Raw genomic sequence first — 19,794 nt, 5'->3', positions numbered from 1 at the left:
TCAAAAGCCTGTTCAACTCTCCCATCCCAGCGCCTCGTCCCAGGCTGGGGGGCAACCCAACCCCTCCGGGAGCGGCTGCCTCTCCTTTGGTGTCCCCCGAGAACCACGAGGTTGGGGCCATTTGGGTCACCCCGTCGTGGGACCCCGTGGGAAGGGTGGGACCCACGTGGAGCTGGTGTTTGCTGCCCCTCACCCTCCTCCCGCAGGTGGCTGTAGGGTGGCTCTGGGGACCTTGGGGGGGTCCCCAGTGGAGAAGCTCCACAGCGGGGGCACCAGCTCCCCCCGCCTCGGGAGTCCGGCAGGTCTCTGCTGGGTCTCGGGGTCCCCGCAGGACTCTGGGGATCCCCAGGTCCCTCCGGGTCTCCAGGGGAGCCCGTTTTGTCCCCGGGGGGGGGGGGGCTCCCCGCAGCCCGACCGAGCCCCCCGAAGATCTGCGGGGACCCGCGGGGGGCGTGGCTTGGTGACGTCATGCGCCCTGATTTGCATGCCGGCCCCGCCCCCGGACGCGGTCAGCGCTGGCGCCGCAGGAAAGTTTGCGGAGGGCGCGGGGCCCGAGCGGGGCTGGCGCGGGGCGGCGGGATGGACGCCTTGAAGTCGGCGGGACGAGCCCTGCTGCGGAGCCCCAGCGTCCACAAACCCTCCTGGGCCGGCGGCCGACACAAGAGTGAGACCCGCCGCCCCCCCTGGCAGCGCTGCCCCCCCTGCCCCTCCGCCTTTACCCCCCTGCACCCCCCGGCCTGCACCCTCCTTCTGCCTTCCCTGGGTTATCCTGCTTCTCACACCACTTGCACTCACTTTTCTCACTCTTTGAGCTTCTCTTTCCTCCTGCACCCCCTTCTCCCCCTGCCTTACCCCGTCTGACCCCCCCCCTTTTTTCCATGCCACCTTGCACCCCCTTTCTGCTTACTCCTCTCTTCCACCCAGTTTTCCATTCCTCCTTTTAGCCCCTCACTTTTCTCCCACCCGTTGCACCCACCTTCTCCCTGCACCCCTTCCCCTGTGCAGCAATAGGGTAGGATGGGGGGGGCTGTCCCCCAGTGGGTGGTGGATGGGGGGCTTTTGGGGTCCCCCACCCTGGGGCGAGGGCTGGAGCCCAGCGAGTGGTTTCTGGTCTCATCCCACTACTGGCTCCATCGATGGTCTCTGGGCAAGTAGCCAGTTGGCCCCTTCTGGGCATCCCCCCCGACTGTCACCGGGGACAGGGGCACCAGTTGGGTGACCCCCACCCTGCCGTGGCCCCCCGAGCATTGCAGCATGGGGGGGGGGGGTGCCTTGCCCTGCCTGCACCTCTTGCCACCCACATATGAGATCAAACTTTTCAATTCTGTTAATCTGCTGGGACTGACCCGGTGTCGTCGTCCCTTTTTGCCGGGGTGAGGGGCCAGCAGCGGCAGGAGGTGAAGAGGGCAGCTGCCTGGGGGGCAGCCCAGGGGCTCGGGGGGGCCTGTGTGGCAGGGGTGGGGTGCACAGTTCACCCTGAGCCTGCTGCGAGGTGACCTTACAAACTGCCTGGGGGGCATCACCATCACCCGTGGGACGGACCCACCCTGGGTGCAGCCGTTGGCATCCGTGGGTGAGGAGGTGGAGGGCTGGGAACAGGATGCACGGAGGAGCCTCTGGGTCTGTCTCGTGCTGCCTGGGGAGCTCCTTCCCTTCTGAAAGCACTTCAGTGGTTGCACTGAAACCCCTCCCGTTTCCTTCCCGCTGGGTGCTGGGGCCTGGCTGCGGGATCGTCCCAGGGAGTGTGGGGTGCTCAGAGGGTCCCCGTCCTTGGTCAGGCCCCGAGCTGCCCTGCACGGGACATGGGACCAGTGCCTGGCTAATGAGGCAGGTTGTGTGGGGCCAGCAGGGACAAACCCCTCCAACGTGCTCACCTGGCTTTGGCCACCGAGGATGGGAGGACAGCAGCAGCACCCTTGGCTTTTGAGAAATCCAGGCTTTTTTGCTGGCACCCTTTGTTTCTAGCTGGGGTGGAATCCACATGCAGCATCCCACCTGTCCTTGGGTTTTCCTTTCCCTCTCCAGGTTTGGGACCTGAGTGTTGGCCGTGGATCCCCTGCCCTCCTCAAACCCTGCCTCCCCCTGGGACAGCTCCCACTCACCTTCCCTCACCTTGCCTTTAGCCCGTGGGCTGGTTCACCATCTGGCACCCACGCTGGGAGTGGTGCTGGGGTTTATGGCTTATCTCCCATCTTGCCTTCCCGGGGAAAGCTGAGTCACCCAAGTCACCAGGGGTTGCCCCCAGGACGCACCCACCCCCTGGGCCCTGCCCTCCTGGCACTGCAGGATTGCAGGGAGCTGGATCCACAGCAGCAAAGCCTTCAGGGACAGGTTTTGTCTCTGTTCAGTCTTCTCTCTGGGAGCCCCATCACTCCCTGGGGCTGTGGTTTGTTGCAAGACCTTCCTTAAACATGAGAGCTGCAGATCCTGTCAGCTCCCTGTTTGGAAGTGAGCTCCTGAGGTGCAATTCCAGGCTTAGAAATACCCACCTGACTCTCAGTTTGGTCCCCAAGTTAGCTCTGTGTTTAGGACCCTGCTTCCCACCCTCCCACTGCTTAAGGGAAGAGGCCAATAGTCTCGGGGGTTTCCAGGGGAGAGCAGACACCTTGCTGAGGTTTCCCCTGTGTGATGGGCTCCTCAGGGCTGTTGGTGACCGATTTAGCAGGTGGCAGCACATCACCTGGGTCCCTGGAGCCGTGTGTGGGCTTAGCCAGCAGCAAATCCCATCTTAGCCTCAGTGGGAAGGTGAGGTTATTGCTGCACGTGGGGCAGCAGTGACCCCCCCCTTCCTGCACCTGGCTGGGGCTGGTGCTCAGTGTCCTCTTGGCTGTGGTGTGACCCTGGGCACTCACAATTAAACAGAGGAGCTAATGGATCATAAAGGGTCACTACTGTTTGTTGTGGCTCCTGGAAAAAATCTGGGAGGTTTGTTCTTGCTGCCTGGGAGAGCTGGGGAGGCTGATGGTGAGGTCCCCTGTGAAGTCCTCGTGGTTACTGTGTGGCTGAAGTGTTCTGTCATCTCCTCTGACAGCCAGGGCTCCTGTCCCAGTGCCACGTCAGAGCCGTGGCAGCACTGGGAGCTCCCAGCTGGTGGGGCCTGGGGGTCCAGGTAGTAGCTAAACCATCACCCTGCTCAGACCTAAGCCTTCCCTCAGGGCTTGATGGGTATCCTTGTGTGTTTGGGAGTCTAAGAGCCTCTAATTGCCTTCTAGAGCTCCCAGAGAACTGGACAGACACCCGTGAGACACTGCTGGAGGGGATGCTCTTCAGCCTCAAGTACATGGGCATGACACTGGTGGAGCAGCCCAAGGGAGAGGAGCTCTCTGCAGCTGCTGTCAAAAGGATCGTCGCTACCGTGAGTGTCTGTGCTGGAGCAGAGCCCTGTCCTGCTGCTCAAACTGAGTCTGTCCCCAGGGAGTTTTGGGAGCCACAGGTCTGGAGGCCCTGCTGTATGTCTGTGGGCTGGGGGGTGCCAGGATTGCAGGTCCAGCCCTTCCAGGGATGAGCAGGTGTCTGGTGGTGTAGGCAGAAACACAGAGGGCAGCACTGGGAAGCCCTGGGGGCTGGCCCTGGCTCATGGATGGAGCAGGCTCTGGAGAGCTGGAGTTGTGTCTGGGCTCTGGCTCCCCTTGATAAGCTTTGGGTGACCCTGGGTGTGGAAGGATTCTGTGACCTGGTGAAATCAGCCTTCCCCAGGGCCATGACTCCTCTCACAGGGCAAGGACAGGGTCTTGAGTGCATCCAGCACATGCCCAAGGGCTGGCATGCACTTCTGGGCTTTTCTACCCAGGATTTTGAGTGTTAAGAGGAGAAGGGAGCAGGACAGTATGGTAACCTCTGATGCAAGAGGGACTGATTTTCAGGCACCCTCTATCACCAGGCCTGCCTGGAGCCCCTGCTCACTGGGTTCCAAGTAAAATTAATGCTTCTTTAAGCCCTTATAAAGCTGAATGAAGCAAAGACCCAATTGTACAGTTAACCATCATAAAACTCAATGGGGTGGTGAGCTGTGCTGGGTAATGACAGAGCCTTTCCTGGCACGTGCTGAGCTGGATGGGAGGGGAGAGCTCACATGAAACAGGATCTGCTGGCAGAGCCCTTCGTGTCTTCTCTGATGAACTGAGAATGGAGCCTTTAAATAAAAACCCCAGGGCTGAGGCCAGCCTTGGAGGGGCAGGACTGACCGCTGGCCGGGTTGGATGTGGCTCAAGTGAGGTCCCCAGGGAGCAGGGCTGGGAGCCAGGTCTGCAGGCTGCAGCTAGCTGGATGAGGTTTTTTGTTTGGGCTTTTTTTTTGGAGAGAAGCTGGGCAGTGAGGTGAGCTTACATCCTGAAGGCTGACAGCATGAGGCTACTTAATAAGAGAAAGTGGCCCTTAAAAGTCTAGTTACTTATAAAGTAAAAGAAGTCTAGTTTCTTGGTGTGGGGGGTGCTTTGCCACTCGGGTTTGACAGCACAACTCAAAGGTGGCAGCTGCTTGGGAGCCCATGTCCTGCAGAACTGTCCCCCTCCCTTGTTCATGCTGATGTCCCCCTCTGCTCCAGAGCTGGCTCTAAGGACAGAACCCCCAGGGGTGAAGCACCTCATAGAGGTGCTGGGCTGGAAGTACCTCCATGTGGTGTGAGGTGGAGGGTGTGTGTCCTTGCCTCGTTAATGCCAGCAACAATCACTGCTTCAGGGAAGGAAAAGTTTCAGTGAGTGCTTTATCACACCTGGTAATAAATTCACTCCAGTACTAACGAGCACTATTAACATGCCTGTTAGGTCACATTCTGGTACTAACAAGTGCTATTAATGTGCCTGTTAGGGTCTGGAGTCTCTGCTCAGGTACCTTTGGATGTGGGTTTTAAACACCTGTAACTTTCCTCTCCCCCTTTTCCTTCCAAAGGCAAAAGCAAGTGGAAAGAAACTGCAGAAAGTGACTCTGAAAGTCTCACCCAGGGGGATCGTGTTAAACGACAGTGGAACCAACGAGCTGATTGAGAACGTCTCCATATACAGGTGGGCCCTGGGAGGCACGTCAGGGGGGTCTGCTCTGAGGCTCCTCATCTTCTCCAGTCTCCTGGGCTGGGCTGGCTGGCTGGCCGGCCGTCATGTCTTGATGGAAAGCAGTGGTGGGGGAAGGAGGGTGGTCGCCAAACTTAAGGTAAATTTATGTCTGGTGCCATAAGTGTCCAGCCAGGGGTAAGGAACGAGGTGACGAGGCTGGGGGTGCTGTGTGTGCAGACTGCAGATCCACAGCCAAGAGCTCTGCAGCCATGGGTGGTTTACTGCCCAGTTTTGGCCACAGAAAGGCCAAGGCACCTGGGGTGATGGCAGGAGTTGAGTACAGAGGATGGTCAGAGCACCTCTGAGCAGGTGAGGGCATGAGTGCCAGAGCTGGATCTGGCTGCTCTGCACCTCTCGTGTGTGTAAAAAGCTCTGACCAGACCTGGTTGAGACCAGTGTGGGACGGGTGAGGATGGTTTATCCCATCTGCTTCTCCGACTTGGGTGAGTGTTTCTTCCAAAGAGGCTGGAGGCAGGTGCAGGGCTGGCAGAGCTGAGCTCAGCTCAGATCTGGCCCTTTTCATGCCCTCCATCCCTTCTCCCCCTGGCTCCTCTCCTGTCCTTCCCACTGTGCTGATGGAGGGCTGGGAGCGCTGGCTCGGGGGCTCTCTCTGACCAGGCTGCTCCTCCCCTGCTGCTCTCCCCTTCAGCCCAAGCAGTGGTGCACAGCCCCCGTGCTGAGCCCCAGCCCTCCCCAGGGCACAAACCTGCTGCTCAAAAGCAGAGCTGGGCAAGACAGCCACAAACACCATCTCACCACCACTGGGGCTGCTGTGAAAGAGCCGTGGCACCGCGGGTTTTTAGATGCTGCCTTAAATTCTGCCTGGACACTTTAACAGCTGGTGATAAAGCTGCTACTCCTGGTCTGTGCTTCTGCATGAGCATCCCCTGGTTCAGGTGACTGGAGTCAGTGCATCCTGAAGAGGCTGTTGACATGGGGACAGCTGCTGATGATGGTCCCAGGACTTTCCTCTAACACCTCTCCTGTCTTCTCTTTGTTTTTTCTGCTCACTGGGGAGATGCCAGCTCTGAGCTCTTGCCCCAGATCAGGTTTTTGGGCAGGACAACGTGGCCATGGCTAAGGCACAGCCACTGTCGCCAGATGTGCCACTGCCAGAGGCTTTGGTCATAAAACTGGCTCAGCTCAGAGGCAGGTCTGATTTATCCTTTCCCTGGAAATTACTGGCCAGGGAATATCAAGCTGAGCACTGGGTGTTGCTGGAAGGGCCTGTGCAGGCCTTCCACAGCTCCATCACATTTATTATAAGAGTGGAGGAACATGGGAGAAAGGAGTGAACTTCCCAGTGCCTCTTCAATCCAGAGCACAGCTCGGCTCTGGAGAACAAAATATAGGCCATTAAGCAGAGGTTTCCTCTCACAGAGCAAGAAGCTAATGCAGTATAAATAAATTTTGAATGTGACTTTTAAAAGTCCCTTCCCTGCAAACTCTTCGGGGCAACAAGAGCAGGAGCTGAACGAGCATCGTGAGGAAAAACCCACCCAAGTGTCCCACTTTTTCTTTGGCATTTTCTCTTTCCTGGTCACCTGTTTGATCTGTTACATGCCCAGGAAAGAAGTTTGCTCACTTGTGACACCCACTGCCTTCCACTAAACCTCAGGGGCTGCTCCAGCCGGTGCTTGCTGACTTCAGAGGAGACTCCTGCAGCTCCTGGCATGGATGGACCCATGGGAGATGGTGGTGGCTGATGCTGAGGGACCTACTGCCCTGCAGAAGGGAGCTGAGCCTTGGTCACAGCCTGGTCTCCCCAGACAGGTCAGCCTGTTGCTCCTCCAGAACCTTGTTTGGCATTTTGGAGTCAGCCCTGGTCCCTGGGCAGAGCTGTCCTGGGGATGCTCCACTGGGGAGGCTGAGCCTCCTCCCCTGTGTCCCATGTGCTCAGGGGTCTTGGAGCATCCCATCTGCTACTGCAGATCTTGGAGCCTGAATTCCAGCCTTTCTGGCAGGTTTCCTTGGGTGCTGCCCCTGCATCAATTTCCTTCCCTGGTTTGAGCCTCGAGATTAAATTGTAAGCTGGGAACAAGTCCTCCTCCCTCCTTGGGAGCTTGTCCTCTTAGGAAAATCTTCTGGAGTCTCTTTTCTGAAGACAGAGCATTTGTCAGGCATAGTCCCAGGCTGGCACCCTGCAGAGTCTTTACCTTCTCTAACCTGTCCTTTCCCACGAGGTGAAACATTTTCTCTCCTCTCCTGCCTCTGCGTGTGGTGCTCCTGGTTCATGCCGTGGCTGTGGGAGTCGCTCTGGGCTTCTCTTACACTCAAGCCAGTGGCATCAACTCCTGCTTTGGCAAGGAGTTCCATCAAAGCCTGGTAACATTCCTGTGCTCCCTTTGCCTTCCCTGCTTGGCCCTGGAGCTGGAAGCCCTGGGGTAGCAGCTTGCTGGCAGGTCAGAGGAGGGGTTGGTTGATCTCCCTTGGCTCAGTGCCCCAGACAAGACGTGTCATTGTGTCTTTCAGGATATCCTACTGCACGGCAGACAAGACCCACGATAAAGTGTTTGCCTACATTGCCCAGAACCAGCTCAATGAGAACCTGGAGTGCCATGCCTTCCTCTGTACCAAACGGAAAATGGTCAGTCCAGAGGAAGAAATGGGGATGTGGCTGGAGGAGGAGGAAGCAGAGAGGGGCTGTGCTGGTGAGATAACAGCTTTGCCCATAGTTAGGGGGGTCCCTGCCCCAGCCAACAGCCACGGGAGAGCACCCACCCTCCTGCTGTGGCTGATCCCAGCTGTGCTGCCCAGACCCTGCCCATAGCTGCTCCAATGGGCTTAGCTCCAGGCTGGATTCAGCCCATCATCTTGGCAGGTAAAAACTTTTCTGCCCTGAGGTCAGGGGCAGGGGTGAGAGGACCAGGACCTGCCCCAGCACTTGCATCCCCCCCTGCCATGCTCTACTCCAGCTGCTGGGACTGTCCCTGCTCAGCCTCCGCTTCCCCGGATGCCGGAGCCGCTCTGAGCCCAGCGTGCAGAGAGGCTTTGGCAGTGGGGAGGTCTCTGGGGGGCCTGGCAGTGGGGTGTCCAGGGACCACCTCATTGAGGGGAGGCATTTAGCCAGCAGTTCTGGGCTCCCCTCCCTGGCTTCCTTCCATTTCTTGTCCTCAAGGCTCCTTGTCCAATTTTTAGCGGTGTCTTTGCAGAGACAACCATGCAGGGGATGGTTGCTGAGGTGCTGAGGATGGGCTTGGAGCAGAGACCTGCATAAAGAAGAGTCTTTGGCTCTTGCTTGCAACCTAACCTGCTTGTGGGATTTTTTCCTGCTGGTTCAGTGTGTCAGGGTGGGCAGGGACCCAGCACCAGTGACCCAGCAAGGAAGAGGAGCAGGTCACAGGGTACTACTGGCTGTGTGTGGGGCAAAGAGAGCCCTGGGGGTCTCTCCAGTGGAGCCAGGGCTGGGGCTGAATCCCCTCCCAACTTCAAAGGCAACAAAGAAGGGGCTTTAGGGCAGAGGAAGGGAAGGTCACATCCCTGTGCCTCTAGAAGTTCTTCCCCTGTGGCCTGAGCAGAGAACAGGATCTCCCAAATCCCCAAGGAACCAAACCTCCTGAGAGCGCTTCCCAGCTGACGCATCCCAGCATGGTGATTCCTGGGTCCTCACAAGCATCCCTGTGCCCAAGTGTAGCCACCACACATCTGTTAATATTCTGGGCTTCTCCCAGCACTTGTCTGTTTTTTTCTGTGGAGAGAATAATGGAAGCTCCAAGTTGTCTCCTTCCCACGTCGTGTGCTCCAGTCCTGGCCCAGCGAAGATAAGCCTCGCTCTGCAAATTAAAATTTAAATCTCTCCTGTGGTAAAAGAATTATCTCAGTGGTACATCAGCTCAGTGCGTCTCCCTCCAAACTAAAGTTCTCCAAGGCCTTTTGTGGCAAAAAAAATAGGGATTAATATTGTTTTTTCCCTTGTCTTTAAAACACATGAATGTCATGCTCGCAACGTCCTGCTCCCAGACCAGGGGCAGGGTCTCTAAATGTAAGCACAGCTCCCAGACATGGACATATAATTAGTCCATATTTTTAGTTCCTGGGTAATTCTCGGTGGTAGTTGAGTCTATTAAACTTGATTCAGATGTGACAGCTTAAATTGTAAACAGCTGTGAGGAGTTTCATACTTAATTACCATATTTAAGTTTTTGCCATAAAGCGTTTGTACTTCCATCAAAGATGTAAATAGCTCCGACATGCAAATGAGCTCTCCTGCTTTGTGAGCTCTAATTGGCAGGGATAGGTTTGCTGGGTCTCCTTGCAACCTCCTGTGCAGGAGGTTTTTGGAGGACCTCTGTTTTTTGGGGGGTGCCTGTGCTCTGCTCCTGCTTCCCCTGCCATCTCCATCCTCCCAGCTCCTGGGACACGGGTCAGGATTTGTTTAGTTTGTAACTTCCTAAAACAAACTTGTGCCTCAGGGCTCCTGTGGTGTGTCAGCCTTGCAGAGTGGGGCTCGTTATCTCCCTGTACTTAAACTGCTCATGAGCTCTGCCTTCTCCTAATGAAACTGGCATTTATGTCACTATTTATACGTCTCCAGCATCTCAGGCTATTTGAGGTGCTGGGGTTTGTGACGCTGCTCTTGGCTCGGGAGGAATGGAGGGACTGAAGGGGACATCCCCACTCATGCTGCAGCCCTGGTTGTTGTAAAGCAAACCCAGGCTGGTGGTCTCAGACAAGGGAAGATCCTCAGGTCTCTGTCTCTGTGGGAAAGAGCTGCAAATTCGTGGTGTTTCATCTTGTTGTCTGTTGCTTTCCGAGCCTCCTTGTGCACGGTGCTGGGAGGGACAAAGTGCAGCTCTGCAGGGCCCTGCCCTGGCTCTGCTGTGGCTGACAGTGCTCCAGGTCCAGGTGCTGGTTCCCTTTGAGATGTTGGTCGTTCTGGTGGTGCACTATGGTGGGTACCACACAGCTCAGCCCTGGAGCAGGGAGACACATCCCTTGGGAAGCTGCGAGGATGACCCCAGGGCTGTGCAGCACTTCCACTTGGTCAGATCATGCTTTGTGTGGGGTGCAGGAAGAGCTGCATGGTGTGGAGTGGCTCCCTTTTCCCCCATCCATCAGCACGGTGCCTGTGACAGCCCTGTCCCTGCCTCCTCCATCTTCCATGACACCTAAAGTCATGTCTACAATGAGCTGCATGTCCTACATGGAGCAAGTCTCTGCTTCCATCAATATTTGATCAGCCCTCCCCAGCCAGGTGGGGTGTGTGTGGAGCAGAGGACTGGCTGGATCCAGGTTAACATGAATCTGGAAAGCAAAACCTCCAAATTATTTAAACCTACCCCAGGACCTGTGGATTAACTTGCTGCTTCACCTCTGTCTTTCTAGGCACAAGCTGTCACCCTCACTGTAGCCCAGGCCTTCAAAATTGCATTTGAGTTATGGCAAGCAGCTAAGGAAGGTGAGTTTTTTTTCCCCTCTTCCCACCCTTCATGGGAGAGCTCAAGGGATGACTGGGTTTTTTCTAGCTTTTGAGGACATTTTCCTCTTGCCCTTCAGATTTCCAGGTTGCTGTTAGGGGTGGTCCAAGCTTTGGTGTGCTTTAAGGCATCTTCCAGGGAGGGAGCATCCACAGCTTCACAGGTTGCCTAGGGAAGCTGTGGCTGCCTTGTCCCTGGCAGTGTTGAAGGGCAGGTTGGATGGGGCTTGGAGCAACCTGGGCTGGTGGGAGGTGTCCCTGCCCATGCAGGGGTTGGATCTAGATGATCTTTAAGGTCCTTTCCAGCCCAAACCGTTCTATAATTCCAGGTTTCTCTGAACAGTCTTGGAAATGCAGCCAAGTTTTGGCTGTGCTGCTGTCTCCCAAGTGGGGTGTGGAGGCCGTGGTGCTTCTCTGTGGTACCTCAGCCCTGCCATCAAAACCCTGGGGTTTTGATTTCACCTTCTGTGAGATTGTAGAACATACCTTGTGCTGCTGTGGGCAGAGGAGACCTGGTTGTCCATCCTAGCTGTCCCCTGTCCCTCCTCCCAGAAGGCTGCAGGGAAGCAGCTCACAGGCAGTGATGAGGTCTCCTTCTTTTGCAGAGAAGGAGAAGCGGGAAAGGTCCATCTTGGAAGGAGAAGGGACAAGCAGCCCCAGCTCAGATGCCCCTGCCCATCCTGACACATGTAAGTCACCAACAGCAGAGCTTGGCTTCAGGCTTGGGAATGGGGAACAGCCTGAGATCTGCAGGGTTTTCCTGAATGGGGTAGGCTCCTGGGAGGGCTTTGAAGACCAGCAAGGTGCAAGTTGGGAGCACAAAGCAAATGATTTTGGGTTTCTCTTGGGCCCAAAAGCCTTGCCATCCCATCAGCTGAAGGAGGTGGACATGCAGGTGCCACTTTCCCTCCAGCTCCCCTAAAGAAGGAGAGATGCATGAAAGTAAAACAATTAAATAGTAAAACCCCTCATAATTCATGCCTGGCCCTGAGTCCTCTGCTGCCTCTGGAACACAAGACACGGAGCCAGGGAGAAGTGGGACAAAAGGCTAATCTCTCTTCCATGCTGGCCATGGAGATAAGAGGATTTGGCACGGAGGAAAATAGCATTAAACTGGGCATCCTTCCAGGCTGGCACGTCTTGTTTCTTCGTGTGCAGGCCCAGGACTGGAGGGATCTGTCACAAGTGGTGGCACATGGGGACAAACGAGGCCCAGGGCTGCCACGGGTGTTGGAATAAGCTCTGACATCTGCCCAGGGGATGCTCCACAGCTGGGACCCCTTACTGCAGGGTGATGGGAGGACCTGAGGCTTCCCTGGAACAGCCCAGACCACAGTGTACCAGCAGCCCCCAAACTCCAAACTGCTCCTCACTCAGTGCAGGGTTTGCCCTTGGTGCTATAAAGTAATAGTGCATCTTTGTAAGACACTGAATTGATGCTGTGGGCTGAGCTGAGGATATTGCAGAGGGTCTGCTCCAGTCCTGGGACTGGGATGGATTCCTGGAGTTGGGGTGAGTGTCCTGGGGTGGGATGTGTCAGTTTTGCCCTGGGCTGATCTTTCCTCACCCTGAACATAAGCAGGTTCCCAGGAGTTTCCAGCAATGGTTGCTGAAGGGACAATCTGGCTGATCCTCCCCTTTGTCCGTGTTGAAGGGTCTTGGTTGCTTAATCTGAGCATCATGAATTATTTGGGATGAAACCTGAAGGCAGCTCCTCCATGCTAGAGTATGGGGCAATCCTGAAGGAACTGGATGAACCCTTTGATCCCCCTCTTGAGGGGAAGCCATTCCTGCAAAAAGGTTTGGTTTCGTGTCATCTCTTCTCCCCTCCCCTGCCTCATTCCCTCTCCCCTCTGTTCACAGCAGCAGCCACGGGCAACTTGCTGGATTTAGAAGATCCTGCCAAATCACCCCTGTCCAGCAGCACAAACTCCCCACAGTTGGACAACAACATGTTTGGGCCCAGCTCCTCTGTAAATAACAACGTGGTGTGGGTAAGTGTGTGCCCTGGGGTCTGCTGAGCCAGGGGGGTATGATGCCACCTCCATTTCATGTGCTCCATCTCCCATCATGGGGCTTTTTCCTGGATAAAACCTCCCAGGAACTCTGATGTGGTTGATCCATTCAGGCAGGGGTTCAGAAGTGCCCAAGTGAGCTGGGTTTTGGTGTCCTGCTCAAAATGATCAATTAGTGTTGGAGCCCCTGCTGCCCCTGGTAGGCTCCGTAAATGACTGGAGGAGATGGTGAGGCTCTCTGAGAACCACCACTGTCAGATAATTGAATATTACTTACTCTTGAGCAGCATTTCTCAGTGGTTTCTCACTTAATTGAGAGACCACCTAACTGCTCTGTTCAGGGGAAAGAAAATCATTATGTTGATGGCTTTTGTTTACTGTTCACCAAAACCAAGTTCAATTTGTGTTCGTTATTACTCTTATTTTTCCCTGTGGTTGTATCTGGCCTGTGTGGGCATGGGATGGCTTAATTGCTTCCTGCATGAATAGAAAAATAATGGCCCAGCCCATATGTCTGGGTGTGCATCCATTGGGGAGCTCCTCCATGCCCAAGTGCTCCAGTTGGGCTGATCTTTGAAGCCCCAGGTGACCATGGACCTCATCCCCACCACGTGTCCTCTCTGGAAATGTCCTCTGCTAAATCTGGGGGGATTGAATGATAAAGGCCTTTACCTGGAGCCTGTTTCTGAAGTCTGACAGATCTGAGCCTGAGGTTTTTCAGGTGAAACCTAAAGATCAATCCTAAGTCATATCAAATCCTGGAGGTTTATCAGCACTCTCCCTTCCCTCCTCGCTTGCAGAGTTTTCACACTTTACATATCACATGAGGTCTGTAAGTGCCTCACCAGGTGGTGGGAATAGTCAGGTCTGTCCAAGCAAAGCCCTAGCACAGAGCCCACCTTCCTGCATGGGAAGTTTTTCTTCCTCAGTAAATGCTTTCCCTGAGTTGCAGATCAGAGGGAAAGGATCCCAGAGCTGCTTCCAAGCAGCTCAGGTTCCCCCTGTGCTGGAGCAGAGCTGCTTTCCAGGCTCCTGATCCAGAAAAGCCCCAGGGGATGCCTGGAGCATCTTGCCAAGCTGTGTCCATGTGTCCCTCTTGGCAGGATCCCCCAGAGTGTGCCAGGCTCGTGGCAGGAGCTGGAAGAGCCGAGGCTGTGGTTAACCCCAGAGGGGCATGTGGTGCAGCTGACAGGCCAGATCCAAGCCCCTGTCCCACCCCTGGGCTGCGAGGGGAGGCTGGTATCCCCGAACTGAGCCCTGGGGTCTGCTCTGAGGAGACCTGGATCACCCGGAGTTACACCTCTTACCTTGGGGCTGGTGCAGAGAGTGAGATAAAACCTGCCCGAGGAGGCAGATTGCCAGAGGATCTTTGCTTTAGGCACTTGGAAGTCAGTATGTGTGTATATATTTTTCTGTCTGCCGTGCTGGAGCACAGAGCTGAATCTCTAAATACACTTTTGTGTGTTCTCTTAGCAACTCCTTGTCTCTGTTTTTGTCTCTTTAACAAAGGAAATGGATGATGGTCTCGACGAGGCTTTTTCAAGGTAATTCTAATAACTCCCTTTACAAGTTCACGCCACCAGGGACCAGCCCTGGAGACTTGACTAGTGACTGGCTTTTAATAATGCTTCTAATCTAATCAGCCACCATGATCTGACCTAGGCAGCTGCCCCATCAGTACCTCAGCTGTTAATTGAGAGAGAGGCTTTGAGGCTGGCTGATAAGCCAAATATTTTTACAACCTTTTAAGGGTGGATAGAGGCTGTATGTGATAGGGAATTTAATTCCTCAAGCAGTTGGTGTGTCCACTCCTGCTTGCCAGGGTGGTTTGAGGCTGCCTGTTTCCAGCCCCTGTGATAACCCTGGTGATGCTGGTCCCAGCTTCTGGCACAGGGGACTTTAGCCTTTATCACTTCTCTGGGAGGTTTGGGCTAGCCCTGGGACCTCATTCCCCTCTGTCCCCAACCCAGCAGCAGCTCCACCTGTCCTTGCTGCAGCCTGGTTGTGTCAGGGTGACTCTGATGCACCAGTTCTGGATTCATGCACTTGAGCACATTCAGAGTTCGTGGCCGTGGCTTCATTTGGCTTAGTTCAATTCCCAGTCCAAAGCAAGAGCTTCCCTCCTCTTCCAGCTGGGAGGGAGGTGCTGAAAGGTTAATGGTTGTTAGGTTATGGTTGGATTGGATCATCTTAAAGGTCTTTTCCAACCAGAACAATTCTATGAAAGAGGGAGTCTTGAATAGCCCCATCCCTGGGAGTGTTGAAGGGCAGGTTGGATGGGGCTTGGAGCAACCTGGGCTGGTGGGAGGTGTCCCTGCCCATGGAAAGGATTGGGTCTAGATGATCTTGAAGGTCCCTTCCAACTCAAACCAGTCTGGGATTCTGTGAGTCAGGCAGTAGCAGGGCTGAGCCCAGCACTGTCACCTCCCTGGGGTTTGCAGCAGCACAAACCCTGCTGCTCAGCCCTGAGGAATCAGACCTTCGTGCCTTGTGTGGCTCTCAGGAATGATTTACAGCTTCCACTTCCACAGTAGCTCTGTCCCAAGTTGTGTTTGCTTAAGGGGCTGCTTGAATTTATGTCTCAACGTTGTCTGTTTTCCTCACCTCTGCTCCCTGCCCTGCTTAATTAAACAGATGTTGTTGGTTGAGGTCTTTTGGTTTGCATTGCTGGGTGCCAAGCTGTCACATCACCCTTGGCCTGCTGGTGACTCAGTATTTAGACTGCTCATTCACCCAGGCAGATGCTTCTGAAGGCCTTCCTGAAGCAACATCATGGCTGGCCATTTTTCTTCTTTATTAAAAACTCTGAGGGTCACTCAGGCTCATGTCTGTGCTGGATGAAACCCCAAATATTTGAATTAACCTTTTGGCCCTGGGCGAATTGATGTTGCATTTTCACAGAGGTATTTAATAACACACCAACAAACTGGGGCTTGTGAGGTTTTGTGAAACGGCCGGGATGGGCTGGAATTAATACCCCCTTAAAGCTGATCCTGTGGCTATTAAACATCCTCTGAGTCCTGCTGTGTCTTAACCCAAGGAGTTAAATGCTTGGGAGCCCTGAGCTCCAGCCCACGCTGCTTGTCCAGACACACCAGAGTGAAAACTGAGTCACTGCCACCAGGCTGCTCCTCTGGGCCTTGGCACAGAGATAAGATCCCAGCTAACATGCCAGCAATAGCTTGGGGAAGGTTCTGCCAGACCATTTAATATATGGGATGTCCAGACTGCAGATTCCCTGGCTGCCTGTAGGGGAAACGTTTGGATAGACCAGCAGCAAAGCTGCGACAAACTCCAGGGCGCTGCGGACGCTCCCAGCTCTGCCCTTCTGCCCTCACTGAGTTATTTCATCCCGTTAGAGGATTTTGACACGTGGAACTGGAGCTGGGGTTGGGCATTAGGGATGCATCAAGCATCCAGGCTATAAACTGCACTGATTTGTGGTCTTACTTGCTGTTTTTCTCCCCTCTTAGACTGGCTCAGTCAAGAACAAACCCTCATGTCCTCGACACGGGTCTGACTGCTCAAGACATCCAGAGTGCAGAATCGTTCTCACCTGTAGACTGGAATAAAATAGATTCCAACACAGGGGAGAAGGACGATCTCTTCATGTTTTGAGGTCAAATGCATCTAAGAGCTGACAAGAGAATAACCACTAAAAGTTCATGGACTGAATCATGCTGTTCCAGGTGCTGTACACAAGGGACTCTCCTGAGGGCTCTTCACCAAGTCAGCTGATTTTACAGCAGTTTAGACCAAAGCTTTAGAAATCTAATGCAGAGTTTTGTACCTTGCTTTTATCTAAACCACGAGATGCTCTCAAACATATTTATTCTTTGCAGTTACAGTTTACACATATTATTGGAAGGTGTGTAGAGCATCTACAGTATTAGGTGGCAATATACCATGGAAGAACCTTCAGCAGTGCCTGTTCCTCTCTTGAAAAAAGGACTATGCAACACCAAAGTCTCTCTATACTTTTCTAGACCAAGGTCTGCAGATGCAAATGCAATTGCAAGCACAACTGTTACTTATCCACTGTTTCTTGAACAACACATCACCTGCCGAGGCGAGGGGAGGAGATTTGCAGCAGCTGCTGACACAGTGTTAAAATCAAAGAGGTAGCTGGGATCTTGCTTTTGTTGGGAATGTCTCTGACACTCTCACACTTGTCAATCACCCCAACGTGTTCTGGCTGTTTCTCCATCAGCCTCGGGTGGGAATTGATGCTTTTGTTTTGTTCACCCAAAGACTCTCTGAAGTTTTGCACTTTAAAACTTGAACTGAAAGCAATGGTCCGAATTGTCAAGGCAAGCAGTGCCTGTCCCTTCTCTTCAGAAGCCACTTACCCAAAAAATAGCCCCCCCAGAAAACCACCCCAGCCTGGCAATGCTGCAGATCTGTTTCAGAACTGACTGCTCCCATGCCCCGTTCCTGCTGCCACTCGGGATCCTGAGGCTCTGTTGCACTGTTGCCTTCCAAAGCAAAACCACCAGGGAGCAACAATTTGTTTTGCTAAAGCGTGTGGAAAGTTGCAGGGTGGGTGAGCCCAGCACACAATAGATCTGTGTTCTTAGCCCTGCTAAGTGGATTTGGCTGTGCCTGCCTTTTTACTGTCTCGAAACCATTTGGTTGTTGCTCACTCGATAGACTCAAATGGAATTGGATTAGGCAAGACCAATACCTGGCTGGTCAATTAGCAGGAGGTGCCCCTTCCAGCCATGTCTCCATCCCCTTCCCCCCCAACAGCCACATCTCCCTGAGCCTTGGGAAGCTGTCTTCATCTGGAATTGAAAATAAGTAATGGAGGTATAAAGCTTATGCTAATTAAAAGATTAAGTTTAATGATCCTAAATAGTCACACTGACAGTTTGCAGTGTTTGTGGCCTTATGTGAAGTATACTAATCTGTTTTATAGATTTGTAACTTGGTTTTGAAACACTAATTCATTCTCCAGATAGCTCTTTATAACTCTTTTAAAACTGCTTGCAGGAAGAAATAAAAAAAAAGGAGGAAAACCTCTTTGTCAGCTGTAAGAATTTATTAGGAAACAGCTGAGTGACTCTAACTTAGATTTGGGGTTTTTTTTTCCCTAAGTGTTGCTGTGAGGTGTTGAGGACTTGGGAAGCTGACTCATCATGTCTCTCAGTAAAATGGATGCTCTGTTTATCCTCCAAAATTGTGTCTAAACCAATTTTACATCTTGAAACTATCGTGCCCATGACTTATTTGAGCTTATCTGTAGCATCAGTCTCTTGATCAAAGGAATTATTCCAAGTTTGGCCACGCTGCAGAGGCACAGGGTAGAGACAGGAACCTATTTTATAAGCAACACCAAAACTGTGCAGAAGTGGTTGGAGCAAGAGCCTTGTCCTGACCCTGGGGAGTGGTTGTCTTCCTAGGAAAGAGCTTGGGCTGCAGGAATGGACCATGGGCATCTCTCTGCACATTGATCTTTCTCCTCTTCTAGAGACTCTAGGAGTGTATCCTGAAGTGCACAAGACTATATTTGTGTGTACATAGTTTTTTAAGAAAACCTTCTGCTGTAAAGAATACCTGTACTGAGGAAAATAAAACTTATACCCCTTTTTTGGAGTGTCTGTGCTGGGTGAGTTAATTTTTACTGTGGTCCTTTGAACATGAAGAAGCCTTTGTGTTTCTAACTGGTTGAATTCTCTGTCTCCCTTGGTGTGCAGCAGGAAACGACCAGAAACATCTGCAGGAGGTTTGTGTCCATCAGAAGACTCCTAGGTGGGAAGATGGCTGCAATTAGACACCAGGAAATGCTTCCAGGGCTGGATGTGGCCGTGTGAGATGCACAGAGGGATGCACAGAGGTCACCTTCCCTCCAGTGCCAGCTCAGTAAACCTGTCCCTGCCTGAGCCCCCACATCACTGGATGCCTCCAGGTAAGGGTGGGAGAGAGGAGGAGAGGGAGGTCAGTGCTTCAGGCTTGTTTGTGGACATTAGTTGGATATCAGAAGAAACTTCTTCACTGAAAATGTTATTAAACACTGGCCCAGGCTGCCCGGGGAGGTGGTTGAATCCTCATCCCTGGAGGTGTTTAAAAGCTGTGTAGATGTGGTGCTGAGGGACATGGTTTAGTAACTGGACTTGGTAGAGTTGGGTTAATGGTTGGACTTGATGTTCTTAAAGGTCTTTCCCAACTAGAATGATTCTGTGATTCTGTAAATATGGTGTTGGTAACATCAAAAAACAAAATCCCTTAATTGACAGTGTTTCTGAGCTGCTCTGCAAAATACTTCTCCCTTGGGGGGAGTTTAATTTGTACAGCTGCCTTTTAAATAAGAACATCCCAGAGAGCCTGGGCACTGCCTGTGTACTCAGCCTCCCCCTGCAATTCCTGCCTTGGCTGTGAGCTTGGAGCAACCAGCTAACCAGGCTGCTGGTCTGGGAATTGCATGGAAAAATTCCTTTGGGGATGCTGACAAACAGATTTAACCTGTGAGTAGCACCACGTGCCCTGTGGGACCTCAGAGGGTGCTGAGGAGAGCAAAGGGACTTTGTGGAGATGCTTCTCTTCCTGCAGTGTTAAACTTACAAAACAAATTCACTCCCAAGTTCCTATTTCTGTTGAAATGGGCTGTTCCAGTGTGAGAAGATGCCCCAGATTATGAGGACTTGAGTACTGGCAGCCTGTGCCTTCATGCGTAACTGATGGAACCGATGGATCTTGGGTTTGATGTGACCTTTTTTTAAGTGCTGGTTAAGAAACTTTCAGCGTCCGTTTCCTTCGCCCCAGGTGGCTGCTGGGGGGAGCCAGGAGGGGCTGGGAGGTGCCAGGGAAGGCAGCTGCCTGCTCAGGGGGTGCAGCAGCTGCCCTGAGCTGGGGGGGCTGGTGCTCTGCTCACCCCAGACCTGCATTTCCCAGGGGGACGTGGAGTGAGGTGGCTGCCTGTTTTCCTCCCCCTGGAGCAGCCTCAGCAGCAGAGCTGGGGCTGTGCTGGGACAGGCTGCTCTGTCACCCTGCCTGGGCACGGGCTCTGTGGGATGCAACGACCCTCCCCAAAGCACTTGCTGAAGAAAGAAAACCTGCAGCAAACCGCAGAGTTCAGAGCTGATTTCTTTCCCTGCTGGGGCTGTAACTCGTTAAACTCATTTACTGCACCCCCCAACACTGCAACAGCAAATGTGTTTACAGGCGTGTGTTAAGTTCACCCAGCGCTGCCGTTTCCTCTGTCAAGTGCTCTCCAGTGGGAGTCAGTTGTGTCAAGGCCAAATCCAGCTCTGAGGTCACAAACTGGCTGACTCGGGGAGGTGCTGAGCTGTTAAGGTTGATGGTGTTCAGTGCAGCA

The 19,794-nt window shown here is 53.4% G+C and overlaps 1 protein-coding gene across 2 annotated transcripts; it reads left to right on the top strand.

Annotated features, from left to right (window-relative positions):
- Nucleotides 1-510: 510 nt before the first annotated feature.
- On the top strand, nucleotides 511-18,069 carry LDLRAP1 (low density lipoprotein receptor adaptor protein 1). 2 transcript variants are annotated; one of them, XM_051638301.1, is made up of 9 exons: nucleotides 511-664; nucleotides 3,213-3,355; nucleotides 4,888-5,000; nucleotides 7,521-7,635; nucleotides 10,374-10,446; nucleotides 11,070-11,153; nucleotides 12,331-12,458; nucleotides 13,989-14,023; nucleotides 15,953-18,069. In XM_051638301.1, the coding sequence occupies exons 1-9, from the start codon at nucleotides 580-582 to the stop codon at nucleotides 16,095-16,097; spliced, it is 921 nt and encodes a 306-aa protein (XP_051494261.1). In that variant the 5' UTR covers nucleotides 511-579; the 3' UTR covers nucleotides 16,098-18,069. The 2 variants fall into 2 exon arrangements, with proteins under 2 accessions (XP_051494261.1, XP_051494260.1); XM_051638300.1 differs by having other exon boundaries at nucleotides 12,328-12,458.
- The last annotated feature ends 1,725 nt before the right edge of the window (nucleotides 18,070-19,794 follow it).

The sequence above is a fragment of the Apus apus genome, chromosome 21, assembly GCF_020740795.1.
Source record: "Apus apus isolate bApuApu2 chromosome 21, bApuApu2.pri.cur, whole genome shotgun sequence".
Lineage (NCBI taxonomy): Eukaryota > Metazoa > Chordata > Aves > Apodiformes > Apodidae > Apus > Apus apus.
Note: the sequence above shows the minus strand (reverse complement) of the source record. Positions and strands in the feature narration are given on the sequence as shown.